The sequence below is a fragment of the Thamnophis sirtalis genome, unplaced genomic scaffold (genome assembly GCF_051295495.1).
Source record: "Thamnophis sirtalis isolate CommonGarterSnake01/CBP01778 unplaced genomic scaffold, rThaSir2_p1.2 scaffold_1, whole genome shotgun sequence".
Taxonomy (NCBI): domain Eukaryota; kingdom Metazoa; phylum Chordata; class Lepidosauria; order Squamata; family Natricidae; genus Thamnophis; species Thamnophis sirtalis.
Window position 1 is genome coordinate 47,197,339 of NW_028261381.1, and position 18,349 is coordinate 47,215,687.

General features: G+C 39.9%; 1 protein-coding gene across 1 annotated transcript in view; it reads left to right on the forward strand.

Annotated features, from left to right (window-relative positions):
- INSIG2 (insulin induced gene 2) overlaps positions 1-14,918 on the forward strand; it is a 30,261-nt gene extending 15,343 nt beyond the window's left edge. The window contains exons 2-6 of the mRNA XM_087711348.1: positions 950-1,300; positions 5,854-5,978; positions 7,137-7,303; positions 8,643-8,742; positions 12,061-14,918. Coding sequence (XP_087567474.1) covers positions 1,057-1,300; positions 5,854-5,978; positions 7,137-7,303; positions 8,643-8,742; positions 12,061-12,102 — 678 coding nt within the window. The 5' untranslated portion in view covers positions 950-1,056 and the 3' untranslated portion in view covers positions 12,103-14,918. The remainder of the gene's footprint in view (positions 1-949; positions 1,301-5,853; positions 5,979-7,136; positions 7,304-8,642; positions 8,743-12,060) is intronic.
- Positions 14,919-18,349: the final 3,431 nt, after the last annotated feature.

Below are 18,349 nucleotides of genomic sequence, written 5' to 3' on the forward strand. Positions count from 1 at the left end.
GTGCCCTGCTCAGAGTCGGAACCCTGTCCAGGGTCCTCCACATCCTCCAGGGCCGACTCATAGGGCCCCTCTCTGTCGGAGTCTGGTGGCAGCTCCAATGACTCCTGCCGGGCCACAACAGTTACCTTAAGGTCAGGTTACTGATTACTGTTACCCCAGCATTGTCTGTCCTTTTAGAACTGGAAGGATAAGCATCCAGATCCCATCTATGAGACTCACCTATTGAGACGAAAGTCTTTATTATCATGGTGCCCACCCTGAAAGTATACTTCATTGTCCCAATGAAAGGGGGGGGTAGTGATGAAACAGGCCGCCTGCTTAAGACCACCCAAGGCCTCCCCAACCTACTGAAATACCTCATGCTCCCCACAATTGCTTCCTCCCCATCTGCCATGCCGGGTCACTTACCATGAAAAGATCTAACAAGCTGTGTCCTCTCCAGCCTCTCAGCCGAGTGCGTCCCTCTGACGTTATATTTAGGCCTACGTAGGCTTTGCCCGGCACTTTGCAGGTCAAAATGGAGGTTCAGAGGGGTGGCCCTTCATTTTGGTCTGAAAAGTGCTGGGGGAGGCCTGCGCAGCCCTAAATGGAGGGGCAGGCGCACCCCTCCAAAGCTCCGTTTTGGCCAGCAAAGTGCATGAAGAATGTTGCAGAGCTTCTGTAGTTGTTCGTAAAGGCGAACTACTGCCATGGTGCTGCAAGATTCATAGTTTCGGGACTAGGGGGAGCTTCATAAACACTAGGGGGCAATGATCACATAAATTAGAATGTTTGCTAAGGGAACGCTTGTAACCCAGGGATTGCATGTATAAATATAGCATTCAATTATGATATCTGAGAAGAACTTCCAAACAGTTATATTTTTATATTAAACATCTATGATGTTTATTTAAGTAAAGACATGGATAAAAATATTGTCCTGTAATTGTTCTGTCTTCTTTTTTAACAGGCTTCGGGATATATCCTGAATGAAAAGAAATAGGATTATTTCAGTTTTCTTTGTCCTTCTCTAGCTTCAAGTCTCTGTTCTAAATATTGTTAGAAGCACATGAAGCCATGGCAGATGTTGATGTTCAACCGTCCATACCAAAAAGGTGTGGTCCATACATTTCTTCCATCACCAGCCACAGCCTGAATCTGGTCCTTCGTGGGATAGTCCTGTTCTTAATTGGAGTCTTTCTTGCATTAATATTAAACTTGCTTCAGATACAAAGAAATGTCACCTTATTTCCACCGGATGTTATTACAAGCATCTTTTCTTCAGCTTGGTGGGTGCCCCTCGGATGTGGCACAGCATCAGGTACGTCAGAATAATGATGCTAAAAGATATTAAGAAAAATGTCAGCTTAATCCAGGCCATCAAAAACTTCACGCCTGTGGTCAGAATCATATTCTCTGCCCCAAGGGTGGGTTCTGGCAGGCACTACTGCTGGTTCACTCGTGTACGTGCTGCACGTGCTGTTGATACATGCTGTGCACAATTAAGCAGTGCAATAAAAAAACAAGATGGCAGCGCATGTGGCGCTGCCCGGAGAACCAATTCAGGGATGTGGCAGGCCTGGGTTGCTGCCAGTTGCAGCGATCCAGGCCGCCAAATCAGTTTGCCCAAACCGGTCCAAGCTGATAGGAACCCACCACTGTTCTGCCCCCAACCCCTCCTTTCAACATTAAATTTATGTATGCTTTGTGCCGGATTAAGGAGGATGTGAGGTTTCTATAATTCTAGTACTTTGAAATAGTTCATTTGGATCTCACCAATTCCATCTTACGTTTTCCTTAGCAGTCAAAATTAGCTAAAGATGAAAGTTGGAATTGTAAAATGCAATTTATTGGTAGCCTTATGTCATCCAGGAAAAAGCTTGGATAAAGTAAAGCATTCTCAGCTTATTCCTTCTCCAAAAAAGAAGAGAGAGCCACTTTTGATACTTTGATGAATTTGTTATGTAAGATTGTTTTAATTAGCAGAAGTGATTCATAGAAGATTCTACTGCTCTCAAAGCACTCAAAAATTAGAGTATTTCCCTGAGATTAATTTAGCAATTATTTATTTATCAAACTCTTATTTTCTTTACTAATGGTATTTTTTAAAAGAAGGTATTTGGTGTCAAATGCTTTCCTTTTTGCTTTTCATGAAGTTAACACACTATAGATAGAGTTCAGAGACTAACTCCCTGCTCCGGAGCTTGTCGGGTGTGAGTCCTTGCTGGTGAAGTTGGACTTGTTGTTAATGTACCTGCCTTCCAACAGCGTGACAACAGCCCTCCCCTCGCTTCTCGAGTCAGTAGCCGAGCTGGCAGTTGAGTTCCCCAGGCTTATGATCCTGGGGGACTTCAATATGCCTTCGCTCGGCGAGCACTCTGATGGAGCACAGGAGTTCATGACTTCCATGACAGCCATGGGACTCAAGTAATTCGGGGCCCGACTCACTCAGCGGGTCACACGCTCGACCTCGTATTTCTCTCGGAGCAGTGGAGTTGTGATCTTGGTTTGAGGGGTAGTGAGATCTTGCCCCTGTCATGGTCGGACCACTTCCTACTGAGGCTCGACTTTCGGAGACCAATCCCCCACTGTAGGGAGGAGCAACCGATTAGGTGGTTCCACCCTAGGCGTCTTATGGATCCTCAGGGTTTCCAGACGGCACTTGGTGTTGTGCCTGATACTCTCACCCACAGTCCGGTGGAGACCTTAGTTGCTGCCTGGAACTCAGCAGCGTGTGAGGCTCTCCACCGGATTGCGCCTTTACGGCCGATCCGAGGCAGTGGATCCAGGAGGGCTCCTTGGTTTACCGAGTACCTCCGGGAGATGAAGCGCCAAAAGAGACGCCTAGAGCGCCGCTGGAGGTCCAGTAAATCCGAGTCAGACCAAGCACTATTAAAAGTTTGCATCGGAGCTTACCTTCTGGCAATCCGGACAGCTAAGAACACCTATATTGCCGCTCTGATTGCGTCCGCTGAGTCACGCCCAGCCGCCTTGTTTAGGGTAACCCGCTCCCTCCTGAATGGGAGGGTTGCGGATAATCCCTTACGAGGTAGAGCGGAGGAGTTTGTTCAATTCCTTGCGGACAAAGTTGCTCGGCTTCGGACAGACCTGGTCTCCAGTTGCGCAGAGCCAGCCGAGGTACCAGGGGAGGGTCTTGAGCGACATCTTTGGATTGATTTTCAACTTGTTATTCCTGATGAAGTGGACAAGGCCATGGGAGTGGTGAGTGCCTCCACATGTGCACTGGACCCATGCCCCTCCTGGCTGGTCGCGAACAACAAGGAGGTGACGCGGGGCTGGATCCAGGCGATAGTGAACGCCTCCCTTCGGGAGGGCTTCTTTCCCCCGCCATTGAAGGCAGCGGTGGTGAGACCCCTCCTGAAGAAGCCATCTCTAGATCCAGCCATTTTGAATAACTACCATCCAGACTCCAACCTTCGTTGGGAAGGTTGTTGAGAAAGTGGTGGCCTTTCAGCTCCAACGGTCCTTGGATGAAACCAATTATCTGGATCCCTTTCAGTCCGGATTCAGGCCTGGCTACAGCACGGAAACTGCTTTGGTTGCATTGACCGATGGTCTCTGGAGAGCCAGGGACGGAGGTCATGCTTCCGTCCTAGTGCTTCTTGACCTCTCAGTGACCTTCGATACCATCGACCATGGTATCCTTCTGCGGCGGTTACGGGAGGTGGGGGTGGGAGGCACCGTCCTTCGGTGGTTCTCCTCCTACCTCTTGGACAGGTCGCAGTCAGTGTTGGTTGGGGGTCAGAGGTCAACCCCTAGGCCCCTGAAATATGGGGTGCCGCAGGGTTCGGTCCTGTCCCCCCTCCTGTTTAACATCTACATGAAGCCGTTGGGCGAGATCATTCAGCGGCACGGGATAAAATACCATCAGTATGTGGACGATACCCAGTTGTATCTGTCCGCCCCGTGCCAACTCAGTGAAGCGGTTGACGTGATGTGTCAGTACCTGGAGGCTGTTAGGGTCTGGATGGGAGTAAACAAGCTTGTGCTCAATCCAGACAAGACCGAGTGGCTGGTGTGTTTCCCTCCCAAAAATTGGCTAAGTATTCCATCGCTCAGGCTGGGGGGTGAAATTCTACGCCCCTCAGACAGGGTTCGCTATTTGGGAGTCCTCCTGGATCCACAGTTGACCTTAGAACATCATTTGTCGGCTGTGACCAGGGGCGATTTGCCCAGGTTCGCCTGGTGCACCAATTGCGTCCCTACCTGAACCGGGAGGCACTTGCAACAGTCACTCATGCCCTTGTGACCTCAAGACTGGACTACTGCAATGCGCTTTACATGGGGCAGCCCTTGAAGAGCATTCGGAGACTTCAGCTCGTCCAGAATGCAGCCGTGCGAGCGATTGTGGGTGCACCTCGGTACACCCACGTTACACCTATCCTCCGCGAGCTGCACTGGTTACCGATTGGTCTCCGGATACGCTTCAAGGTGCTAGTCGTCACTTATAAAGCCCTTCATGGTATCGGACCTGGGTACTTGAAAGACCGTCTGCTGCCAATTACCTCCCAAAGGCCCATTAGATCCCACAGATTAGGCCTCCTCCGGGTTCCATCTACTGGCCAATGTCATCTGGCTACTACCTGGGGGATGGTCTTCTCTGTGTTTGCTCCGGCCCTTTGGAACGAACTCCCCACAGAGATTCGGACCCTCACCTCTCCAGGCTTTCCATAAAGCCGTTAAAACCTGGCTGTGCCGGCAGGCCTGGGGTTGATGAGTTTCCTTCCCCTCTCGAATTCGTGTGACTGTTGATTGTCTTTTAATTTCCCTTGTACCTTCTTTGTTGTATTTCCTTTGTGTTTACCTCCCCCCCCCTTGGGTTTGTTAGCCACCCTGAGTCCCTCAGGGAATAGGGCAGCATATAAATAAAATAAACCTTCAAACCTAACTTGAAATAAATTGTCTGTGAAATCTGGCTTGTGTAGATTTGAAAAAAGAATATAGTTAGGGATTTAGAGAATCTCTAAAATATCTGCATGTTTCAGTTTTTGTTTTGTTTTACTTCCTTTTTCCTGAGGTGAATCCAAGATTTTTGAATATGCTATAATGACTAGGGTTAATTTTTAGTATTTCTGCTAACTTTTGTAATTCTAAAACAAAGAGTCCCAATTGTGTGTTTATTATCATTGTCATCAATAGTCTCCATTAGATTTCTCAAAATACATTGTTCCAGAAAGATACTAGAAGTTTCTTCTCTATTGCCATTCCAAGTACAGCATTCTAGAAATTGTCTCAGGTGGAGGTTTGTGGTATTCTAAATAGTTTTAAATCATTTTGAGGAGTAACTTCTGGAAAACCATCCGATCATTTAGAAGTGGCATAATCTAAGTCAGGGGTGTCAAACTCTTATTTCATTGAGGGCCACAACAGGGTTGTTTTTGACCCTGGGAAGCCTTGAATGAGTGTGGCCAGGATGGGCATGGCCAGTTTGACCTCACTTGTGTTGTGGTAACCTGAGCCTTCTGCCAGCAGAAACAACTCTCCCGAGCTCCATTTTCTATGGCAGAGGCACTGCGGACCGGTCTTTCATTGTTTCCAGGGTGGCCCTGTGGGCCAAATCTAAGCACCTCACAGGCTGGATCCAGCTCCCGGGCCTTGAGTTTGACATCCCTGATCTAAGTGATTGGGAGGAGAAATGGTAGATTTTCCATATTCCTGTACTTCATCCCTTAAAAATCTTTAAAAGATTTCTGAATCAGGTTGTCAGGCCAAGTGGCTTGCCTGTGTCATTTATTCTCACTGAACTCAGTAAAATTTATTCCACAGGTTCACTTTAAAAGAACTTAAACACATCAACTGTCAGAAAAAGCGATTATACTGTAGATACCTTGTTAGCTGTGTTTTATTTTACAGCTGTAATTGGATTATTGTACCCTTGCATGGATAGACATCTGGGAGAACCTCATAAATTTAAGAGAGAATGGTCCAGTGTGATGAGATGCGTAGCAGTCTTTGTTGGCATAAATCATGCCAGTGCTGTATCCTTTTTGTGCGGTAATGAAGTTGGCAATGACACATAAACTTCAGGCAGATCAAAAAATAAAACCAAGAAGCTCTCTAATTTCATTAACGTTGAATACATATTTCATTTCCCCAGATGTCAATAAATTTGTTACTAAATTTACATTAGAGGAAGATCATTTACCCCCAGCTTGTAAATTAAAAAGGTACTGTTGGCAACAAATGAGCAGGATAGAGATAAAGATGGTTGCAGATATTGTTGCTGAAAACTCTGGTTGCCTTTCAAGATTAGTTTTACCTAATATATACATCTAGGTATGCACAGAAAATGAAGATGGATGGATGGATGGATGGATGGATGGATGGATGGATGGATGGATGGATGGATGGATGGATGGATGGATGGATGGATGAACGGACGGACGGACGGACCATATGCACACATTTCTGGGAAGGAATCTCAAGGATTGCTTTTAACTAGAATTGGTAAACCTAGGTTTTAAAAATGAGGAAAGTTTGTTTTTAAATCAGGATTATTTTTGTTTTGGGTAATTATAGCCATTAACTTTCAGTTATTAATTCACTATTAAATAGTGTATCACTATTTAAAATTGCTACTGATAATAAAAACAATGAAAATCCACCTTGCCTATAGCTATTGATGCACTTTTCCTTTTAAGACCTTCCCAAGCTGCTTCTATCATATATTATGTTAGGAAACCCCTTTTCTTACATGTACCACTTTCAGAGAATTTTTCTTAAAATATTTGAATCAGCATAGAAAAAATACTATACAGGCTAAGATACATTGATCATAAAATAACCAGAAACACTAAAATGTAAGATTTAGAGTTGTGAAGAAGCATGAATTTATACCGAGAAAAAGTATAAGGTTGGTATCCAGAGGAACTCAGTTTTACAAAAAAATAAAATAAAATTAAAAAAGCACTAAACTTGCATAACTGGATGCTCATTTAAAAGAAAAAATGGATTTTTGGAATCATTGGACCAGTCTTGGAAATGCTGTGAAGGTTGGTCTGGATGGGAATAATATTTAGCCTTGATTTGGATCTCTTTTAGACGTAAAGAGCTGGCTGTCTCTTTAAGGTTAAAACAAACAACAGAATTGGTTTGCTGCCAGTCTTCTCAAAATATTCCTTAAACTGTCCAAACAGAAAGTGGATTTTGCCAACAACTTTCAGTTGTCTCTCACACTTGCTGCACTGTCAGTGGGGCTGTGGTGGACTTTTGATAGATCTCGAAGTGGTTTTGGACTTGGAATAGGAATTGCATTTTTAGCCACTTTGGTGACTCAGCTTCTGGTCTACAATGGATTTTATCAGTAAGTATTTTATGCATATTCTTATTAATTTCATTTGTATTTTAAAGGCAATGTCTGTCAAGATTATAAATTTAAAAAAGGCCTTGACTTATTTATAGGAATAGCATGACGAAATTCAGTGGAACAAATGTGACCTCAGTGGCACATTATATTTATGGCAGGGAGAAGCTGGCTGTATTGTTTATTTATTGCCTTTGCAACTTACACACCTTAATGTTTGGGGATGAAATTAACTTGTGCAATTAAATGCTAATAATTATGCTTCCCAGAATCAAGGTTGACAGTAAAGCTAAGATTTGCCTTGGACGCTCTAGGCAGGCCCATTTAGACTGCCTCTGCTTCTCCTTCCTAATCAGCAATGTAAAGATTATTTGCAATCTTCCAATCTTCCAGTTTCATGGTGCTGAGAATAAGGAACAAAAATAATTGTGGATCACTCACCACCTCCCTTTGGCAAAGCTGCCATTGGTACTGCACTAAAAAAATGCAAGAGGTTAATTAAATGAATTGTTTACATCCATTCACTCTCATCCATATTCCTACTTCATGTTTACCTAGTGATACATTAAATAAATAAAATGTAAGCCATTCAGAGGGGAGTGCTGAGAGGCAATCAAGCTGCCTCTTTCTATTAAAAATGTTTGATGCTGAAGAGCTCTGATCAAGCCCATGGGGAAGAGAATTGTTCACATGCTACATAGAGCCACACTTTTAAAGTAATTTTACTGTAGCTTCAAATAGTAGTGGAATCTCAGGTCACGAACAGTTCTGACCACGACCCAGTCAGTTGCCGACCCAAAAATCCGCTAAATGTTTCACTCTGTTCACGAACACGTTCTTGGGTGGTGATCAAACACAGCCACAATGATTTTCCCTGCTGCAGCTATTTCCCCTTCCGCACCTTTTTTTATTGTGTGAACACATGAGCAGTCAGTCTTGCTTCCAGTCATGACCAAATCGGGTGCCGGCCGAAGTCCTGGAATGGATTATGGTCGTGACCGGAGGTGCCACTGTATATCACAGCTGAAATAGAAATAAATCTATTTAACATTCTCCTTTTATACAGACTGTCCATGGTTTTCCATGGATATTCTGAATTGGCCATTTACATTCCCATTTTAAAATTTCTGACCAAGGTGTAGTTATGCATAAAAGAGTTCTGCTTTTTAAAATTCTTTGTAATTTAATTAGTAACAAAGACCCTCCAGCTAGCTAGCATCCAAAACCCTCTTGGCCGCAGCAGTCTTCAGGCTTTTTACTCTCTTTTTCAAAATCAGAATCACACATCAGGCAAGGTGCCATTGTGATACTAATTTTTTTTTTAAATGTTTTTCTCCAGATACACATCTCCTGATTTCCTTTATGTCCGTTCCTGGTTGCCCTGTATATTCTTTGCTGGTGGAATAACTATGGGAAACATTGGCAGGCAGCTAGCAATGGTAAGCTAACAATTCAACGTTCTGTGTTTTTGTAGTATTCTTGTAAGTAATTTAGTCTTCTTTTTTTTTTTGCCCTTGATTCCTCCTCCCCACCCCTTGGGATATCCAAATAATTTTGACAACATTAAGGAAACTCAAGACTCAATAACCAATTCTCTTGAATTTGGCATGGGAATGACATTAAGCATGCCAAATAATTCTTTGGAATATAACATCCTTCATTAATTCCTTCGTTTTAGAAGTCAGAATGAAAATAAAACAAATAGAGCTTGAATAATCTCTTACCTGTTTCCAACCAAGCATTATTTCAAGATACAATCTTGATTCTCAGAAACATCCCCCAAAGTTAAAAATGTGCACATGTCACAAATACACTTGGAAGCATTCAGAGCCTTTTAAAAATGTATCCAATCTTTCATTGCTTTTAAAAAGTGACAAAAAAGAAAAAAACCCCACAAAAGTAAAAACATATAGGCAAAGACAAGGAAAAAAGACCACATACAATCTACTATAACCTTCAATATTTGGATATGTCAATGCAGCTTTTGAAGGAAAGTGAAAAAAATAAAACAGAGAAAAGTACAATATATCATTTCACATTACATAATTACAATTCTATCTATAGTTATGCAATTAAAGGGAAGCATTCAGACAGAGCCTTTAACAGATGACCACAGTCTATTTTAAAGAGAAAGATGAAACTTAACTAATGTGGCTAATTCTTGTGCTCATCACGTGGACACCCTATCTGATAAAAAGATATTCACTAATGCCACGGAAGCATGTTTTAAAGTACGGGTATCAAACTTGTGGCGTTACATTGCCGTCTTGTGATGTATCGCAACATTTTTTCCCTTTGTAGCGCTAGAGTGGGTGTAGCCTGTGTGTGACGCATCCGGCCCGCAGGTTGCCAGTTTAACACCCATGTTAAAGCCTGATTTCTGAGTAGGAAGGGAAGTATTAGAGAGAGTAGTTAGTTAGTTAGGTAGGTAGGTAGGTAGGTAAAAGGATAGAGAGAGAAATAAAGATAGATAGAGAAATACAGTAGGTAGGTAGGGAGAGAGTGTGTGTAGGTAGGTAGGTAGAGGGATAGAGAGAGAGAGAAATGGAGTAGGTAGATAGGAGAGAGAGTGTAGGTAGGTAGGTAGAGGGATAGAGAGAAATAGAAAGAGATAGAGAAATAAAATAGATAGATAGGGAGAAGAGAGGGTAGGTAGGTAGGTAGATAGAGGAATAGAGAAAAAGAGAAATACAGTAGGTAGTAGGCAGAGAGTGAATGTGTTTAGGTAGGTATATAGGTAGAGGGATAGAGAGAGAAATACAGTAGGTAGGGAGAATGAGAGTGTGGGTGGGTGGGTAGGTAGGTAGGTAGGTAGGTAGGTAGAGGGATAGAGAGAGAGAAATACAGTAGGGAGTAGGCAGAGAGTGAATGCGTGTAGGTAGGTAGGTAGATAGGTAGAGGGATAGAGAAAGAGAAATACAAGTAGATAGGGAGAGAGAGTAGGTAGGTAGGTAGGGTAGGTAGGTAGAGGGATAGAGAGAGAGAGAAATACAGTAGGTAGGGAGAGTGAGAGTGTGGGTGGGTAGGTAGGTAGGTAGAGGGATAGAGAGAGAGAAATAGAAAAAGAGAGAAGTACAGTAGGTAGGTAGGTAGATGTTTCCAAGTGTATTTATCCATGTGCTGGAGAAGGAAATCGCTGACAAACCTTAAGACTTTGTTTCTGCTGGCACAGCAATTGATCAATGTAATTCTCATCAGTTAAAGAACTTTCCAAAAGGGAAAAAAAGTGTTTGCACTCTGCAAACCTCTGAAACGGCCCGTTTTTCACAAAAACGGGCCCATTTTTTTTCAAATAAAAGGCATTAATAGCCTTGGGAGGGCTTGCAGAGTGCTCGAGGGGGGGGAGCAAAAAACAGCCTGTTTTTCACGAAAACGAGCCTGTTTTTTGTCAAAAAAATTGCATACATAGCCTTATGGAGGCTTATAGAGTGCTGCTGGAGGCTGGGGGGGAGGGCGGCAAAAATGGCCCATTCTTTGCTCATTTCTGACCTCCCCAGCTCCCAGGAGCTCTCTGAAAGCTTCCTACAGACTCTGCATGGCCATTTTGGTGAAGGAAGCGGGGCTTCGGGAGGCAAAAATGCTGTATTCGATGTATAAGACACACCCAGATTTTCAGCCTCTTTTTTGAGGAAAAAAGGTATGTTTTATACTCCGAAAAATAGAGTAAATCTTCAGAGAGAGGATGAGTGGGTGGGTGGGTGGGGAAGGGGAATATAATTTATCTTTGTTCTGAATTCCAGAATTGTGTGTTCATTAGACATCAAACTAGAAAAAGAGACTGGCCACTTTTTCTGTGCTTCTTTTCTAGTTGCATTTTGGATGTGGTATAAAAGCTGCAGTGGCCTATCCAAATATTGAAGGCTTATAATGGATTTCAATATGGTTTTGTTTTAAAGAATTCTTTGTTCTTGATTTTTGTTTGTTTATGATTTTAATGTATTAATTATTATATTAAAATGAGAATTCTTGTCGGTCAAAAATATTATAAATACTGTCTAATAAATTGAAAAAGTAGTTGCAGGAGAATCTAGCATTACATGTTTCGCTTATTAAATATAAATTACATTTCTAGAAATACCTGTTGCTTTTGTTATACAAACATAATCTGTTTTATTTTAAAATTTGCTAATTTACTGTTTATAAAAATAGATTTTTCATCATTATAGAGCAGTATCAAAATAGGTGAGTTAATTATTTTTTAAAAATCATACAGCAGGAATAGATGTTAAATTTTGAAATCCATGTTGTTTCTGTTCATGTATTTTTTAAAATTCTTTTTTACCATTTTTATTGTTTTTGGGGTAGATTAGCTTAACAAATAGGAAAAGGAAATGCTATAGATATCTAGAGGCTGTGTGGTTTTGATTTTAAATTTCCCGGACTGATCCCAATCCATTTTCTCCTCCTCTCTTCTCCTCTTTTTCATTTAAATTTTTATTTGCAAAGTTTTATTTCTATCACTACTTTCTATATTTTTAGACATTAGAAGGTCTGAAATCCTTTCTGATCTCCTTCATAGTCTAATGGTTGATCCCTGCCTACCTCTGCCCATTCCTGTAATCCAAATTCACATGGTTTACATACTATATCTTCAGGTTGCAATTTGAGGATTAGTGAGGTAAAATGAGTCCCTGGGGAGAAGAAAGCTCCTTTGTTGAATCTACCCATTTGCTTTGCTCTACTCTTTTCTCACCTGTACATTTTTTATTTATTTGTGTAGATCAGCTACTTACACCTAACTTCTGTTTGTCTTACAGTATGAATGTAAAGTTATTACGGAAAAGTCTCATCAAGACTGACAAGAGGAAAAATACTTTTATCTCATGGGAGGAAAAAGAGCAGACTGAGAAGATCACACAGTAGAGAGAACTCGATTATATAATTGCCAAAAAAAAAAAAAAGCAATGTCCCTCTCTTGTTTCTTCTTCTCTTGTCCCTTGTTGTGTCTCTGGCCTGGTCCACTCGCAAAGGCACTATTTACTGCAATCTGTGATTGCTGAATCTCTTAAGTCACATAAAAATCCTGGCATCTCAGGAACTTGATCTGTGCAAAATGGTGCTTCAGCGCAACACGCTGGAGAAAGTATTGGCTTCTGATTCTTTGTTTACCTGAACTAGGCTAGGCTTGCCATGTAGTGTCCCCCCCTCCCCCCCAAGTAAGGTTCGTGTGCCAAACCAAGCTTACAATAAAACAAAACATCACCCTTCTGGCTGCATTACCTTTTACTTACTACAGCCAATTTTGAGATAGGTGGTATTCTTAGAGTGTTGCTGTTTTATTATACCTCAGGTCAGAGGGATAAAAGGCCCCCAAAGACACTAATGGAATTAGCATCAAAAGTATAATCAGTGCTGTGACTTCTCTTCGTAAAGAGGGAAATAAATTTACAGAACAGCTGTGCATAAAGTGAACATGAATTTTCTGTTTTACATCAAGAGTTGATGGCATAGTTGAATGCATATGCACTATTTGCAATACAAATGGATAGCAGTGCTACTGCACTTTCTGTGTCTATGCCTGTAGTGTGTTGAGTGTGGGACCACTCTGTAAATAGATACACCCTATTGTAGGATTCTTCATCACATAGCAGCCATAAAGCTGTTTATTGAGATGTGATTCATGCTAAATGGTAATATTGAGGCTATCCATAAATAAGACATTTACAGTTGGTAGTTTAGTTCTGGAAATAGGAAAATCCAACTTTTTAAAAAAGTTTGGTAAGATGATCTTCAGTGTAGAAATTGCAAGTACCTCTCTCACTTTGTATAGTAAAACATGGGTGTCTGCTTGCATTCTGATCATAGGAGCTGTAAACGTTCCTTTACAGAGATTCCAGCAAAATGAATTCATGTTATTGCTCTTATAGAAATGTCATATGACAAGGTGAGTTCTAACAAAAGAGAGGCACAGCCGAAGATATTATTGTGGTACTGCATCAGTAGAGCTGATCCTTGAGTCTGGTAAATGGGAGAAAGGAAAAAGAAACTTTCATATAATACCATTTTAAATCATTCTATTTAATTGCTTCTATATTCTCTGTATAAAGTGAAAAGCTGCTGGTGTGTTTTTTTTAAAGTATATTCAGTGCAAGTTTTTAAAAAATACAGCCACTCAAAAGAGGCTTATGTTGGTCCAAAGAAAAATGTGTGTGTGTGTATAAAAAAAGTATATAATTTTATTTTTCTTTAATATATTCATAAAAATGTAGAATTGGAAAACTAAGATTTTTAAAGACTTGCACACTAATACATGAAGAATATGCAATGAGAGCCTGGGGAAAAATAAACCAAGCTTTGGAAAGGAAAATGTGCAATCAATAAGTCTTAGAAAAATAGCAAACAATATGCAAAATAGCAGTAGCTTTAATTTTTGACTAGCTGTTGCAAATTCACACTATTGCACTACAGGGTCTTTAACATGGTTGTAATGTTATCAGACTGAATATTAGAAAATACTAAGTGTTAGTGCACCTCCTTATATACCTTTCCCCACATGAAATCTACAGCGAAACAAATAATTCCTGAGGTTTAACTTTAAGATATTTCTAAAAGCATAAATGTCTCTGAGGTGGCTTAAGATTAAGAGATCTGGTCCCTATCCAATTTATCTGTGATTCTGCTGAATCCAGTAAGTCAAATTTGTCATCGGAGCTTATTAAAATGGTGATAAGGCACCCTTTGAAAGTTTAAATATGACAGCCTGGCTCTCACCATATAGTCTAATTATTGAATTGGAGTGTTGCTGTAAAAAAATGCAATGCGTGTGGCTTTGAATAGGGCTGCATTATAGATTTTTAGTTATCTGGCCTCCTAACACGGGTAGTACACATGTTTTTGAAATAAGATCTGTTACTTTGGTTTTATAGTTTTGTAGGCAGATTTTGCAGGATTAAGCTGCCTTAAAGTGAAACAGAATAATGGCTTTCCACAAGGTTTACTAAATCTAATTGAAGGTAATAGTGACATTTGGTTCAATCTATGGGTGTAATGATTGATTGCCAATGAGGACTTTTCTGCAGAAAGTATTGGACTAAATTGTAGTAGCTCTTCATTATCTTGCTAAGAAGTCCAGAATACTGTAGTTCACAGGTTTTGGTAAACCTTAAAAACATGAAATCATATCTTACTGCATATTGTCCTAAAGACACATATCACCATTATTCAGTAAGCATCATAGTTGCTGAATATACACACAATTTGAAATTGCCAGTTTATTTTTTTTTTGACTAGCACTTCTGATATGGAGCAAAATTAGTCATCTTTCCAAAGTCACTTTGATAGGCCACTGTAATCTCTTAAATATTACTATTGAACAAAATTCATACTGTTTCTCTGAATTACCAGCTGGTACTGAATTGAGGGAGGAGAGGCTTGTGATGAGAATGCCTTAATTACAATGGGGGTGGGGGTGGGGGAAGCAACTGCTGTATGATGTGTAACTATAATAATACATTGTCTTCAATATGCTCTGTAGAGAATGAATAAGGTATATTTTAGATACAACTTTGTAAGCACTATAAAAACTTCACTAGTTGTGAACAAATTGTTAATGTTTACTTCTTCAGGTTGCTGTTAAAAGCAAAATATGTATTAAATAAAATTACAGTCTTGAAAACTTAGTTTCTTTTTCATTTTTTAAGAAGAAATAATTCTTAATTGCATGGGGATGATTCTCTTTCAGATATTAAATTAGAATGTTGGCTCTTGAGGCAGGATAACAGTTACAGAACATCTAGAAAATTAACATACACTTCCCCAGCCATTAGAGAACACAAATCAGCAATTGCATGAAGTCAATATAGATTGATTTGGGCTTTTAGATCCAAATCTTTCAGTTCTGGTTAAAACACTGGAATGAGAGCATCATGAAAAATTAAAATTAAAAAAGGAATCCCCCTTCTTTTTTCCTGAAAAGCAGCAGAGAATTATCTCTGATAGTATTTTTTTTAAGTGCAGTTAGCTGTTCTGCTGGCTTTGAGAGATCAAGGAACTGCTGGAATTTTACATCTGAAACAAAGACACACAAGCCTTGTTGCATAAACCACCTTCTCCCCATTATTTCAGTATCTTTGGATATGGTTCATCCATAATTAACATCAATTAAACTAAAACATTAGTGAAAATTGTATAAATACCATAAAGTCAATATATGTCATGTAATATTTATAGTCATATAAACATAACACACAAATATAACATCTATAATACGACACACTGCCATCTATGTTTATTAATAAGGTTTATAAGATAACTATATCATCTAATTTTAATTGTTGCTGTTCTCAACGCCTATTCACATTTGCTTCCACCTATCAAGTTATTAAATAATTTATCACAGAAGAGAAAAAAAGCCCTATATTCATGATTACAGATTCTGAAATACAGGTTCTGATTACCTTGAAGTATCATACTATATGCGGGTGGAAAGCGGTCATGGGAATAGACCCATTAAAGATCTAAAAGGATTCAATAGGTCATGAATGGCATATGGTCATATTTAAATTGTGTTCCTGTGCAGCAGTATATTCTGGTGACAAGGATATCTAATACTACTGTAAAGTCATGAATTCTCGGGGGGTAGAAGCTGTTCATAGTTAAAAGTTTTCCTCATGAAACTTCTACTGAGTTTGAGATAGTGTGTAATAAATTATGGTCAAGGAAGAAGAATCATCTTGGGATCCGAGTATCTGGCCTGTATCGGCAAAGAAATATTTCTTAACATTATTCTGTTTCTGTGGTATTTTCTATGATGCTATTGGGGGTGGGGTGTTTTATGAGACTATGGAGGGGGGGGGGAAATGTTAAGAACAGCTGTCTAAAAATAGAGTAATAATTAAGATGTTTCACATCTCTGTTGTTCACACCATAGAAAGAATTATAGAATTTATGAAAATACTTCTGTTGAACCGATTTAAAATTAGTTGCAAACATTTGGAAATTTAAAGCAAGTGCAAAGATACCCAAAGTATGTACTCAAAGAAGGGTAAAGTGGAGTAATCCTTGCTCCACAAACTGAGGAGTGGATAAAAGACCTTTATTAAATTGGGTGAGGGGATGAAACAAAAAACACATATTTCATTAGCTTGACTCAATGATCCAGTCAGTCGTTATTGATGATCTGCTCCTAATATAAATATCATATATCTCTCTATTGAAAAAAAGTCATGCAAGTGAACTCCAAAATTTTAGGATTTGCCCCCTAAATCTGGAATTATTTCTGGATTTTTCTGTTCTATTTTGATGATAGTGGGGAGCATTGGTTCTTTCCAGCTTGAATTCCTTTTAACAGGATTTTTTTCAAAAAACCCATATGAGTATGCTTGGGGAGGGGGAGACAGTTTTCATGGATCTTTAGAAAATTAAAAATAGTATAGAGCAAGTTAAATTAATTAGGGCTCCCGAAAGTTTGAAGTAGGGTTTTGATTTGACAAAACTGGGAATGAATCACCATTCTGAAGGAACTTCACCAAGTGAGAAGCTTTGAAATGCTGAATAGAATTAAGTGGCTTGGAAGTCTTTCATAATGTCTTACAGATTGTGACTTTTTTTGATACTCCTGTGTTTGCTGTACACAATATATAGTATTGCAACCTCATTTCTTAGTATAGGGAACTGTGATGATGGGATGATGGGTTCTTTGATACTAACAAGAAGAAGATAATTAGTTTTATCATCACATTAAACTTTCTATCAGAATCCTTGGGGGAAAGTCAAGGTGAACACTACTTTGTTCATTATTTACTTTTTCACTTCTCCACTTCTTTAATGTAGCCAGCCCAAAGTCTTATGCTCTCACTCTCTTGAACTAATAAGATATTATAGTGTTCTTGTACATCAAGCTCAGTTCAGCTCTCAATACCCAGATTATGAGCTCAAGGCTGACAAGTCCAAGACGTTTCTCTTCAATCCAACCTCAACTTCGAATTCTGAAATTCAAGGGATAGGTTACATTTCCTGACCATTAGAGTAACACAACTATAGGTCTATATACTGTTTTTATGAATAGGAGTTGGAAAGTCTATATGGTCTAGGATTCAGACTTTGATTCTGAAGAAGCTGCTCCAGTTGAATCCTACAGGGGAAACTACTACTATCAAAATACTATTTCTTCTTCGGTGTGACACAAGGATGGCTGATACCTTGCTTTGGCCCCTGCAGCTTTATAAATCAGGCTTATTTATAGTGGTAGAATAATAGAATAGTAGAATAACAATAGAATAGTTAGAATAGTCAAACTAAGGAGGACATTTCCTGACAGTGAGAACAATTAATCTATGGAATGGCTTGACTTCATAAGTTATGGGTGTTCCATCACTGGAGGTTTTTAAGAAAAGATTAGACAGCCATTTGACTGAAATGGTATAGGGTTTCCTACTTGAGCAGGGGGTTGGACTAGAAGACCTCTGAGGTTCCTTCCAGCCCAATGATTCCATATTCTGTGTTCTAAAAATCTGTGGAATGTCAGCATTAGTAGATGCCAAGAGAGGAATCACCCGAGGCTGATCAAAAAGAGGCACCATCAAAACAGCTGGAGCAGCCAGATGCCTTCACACTTGATAAGTAGAGCGAGCAAAGACATTCAGTGAGGCTCCTTGCCAAGCAAGGAAGTAACTTTTAATTAAAGAAAGCTAGCTGCAGCCTGATTTAAGAGGTAGCCCTGATCCATGCTTCTCAAGATCAACTGTATGATTGATCACCTGCTATGTCATTTTTGTGAATTCTGTTGTTTAAAACCAATGAAACTGATTTTTAGATTGATGATCTGAATTTTAGACTGGATTTTGACTTCTGTGTGTTCCTATTGAAAGTGAAATTTAATCAGGGAAGCTCCCCCCACCCAAAAAAAATCCCTGGATTTACATTCCTTTTCTTGCCTAGCTTTATCTATTTGGTCTGGAGTAAATTGCTATTCTTGTCTACTAACTGTGTGAGACAGAGTTTGAAACTTGACACAAGACATAAATCCCCCTTGTTCTGTCCCAGACATTTTCTTTCCACTGTGATCTATCTCCCTGTGCCAATCTGCTTCAACTGCTAATTAACTAA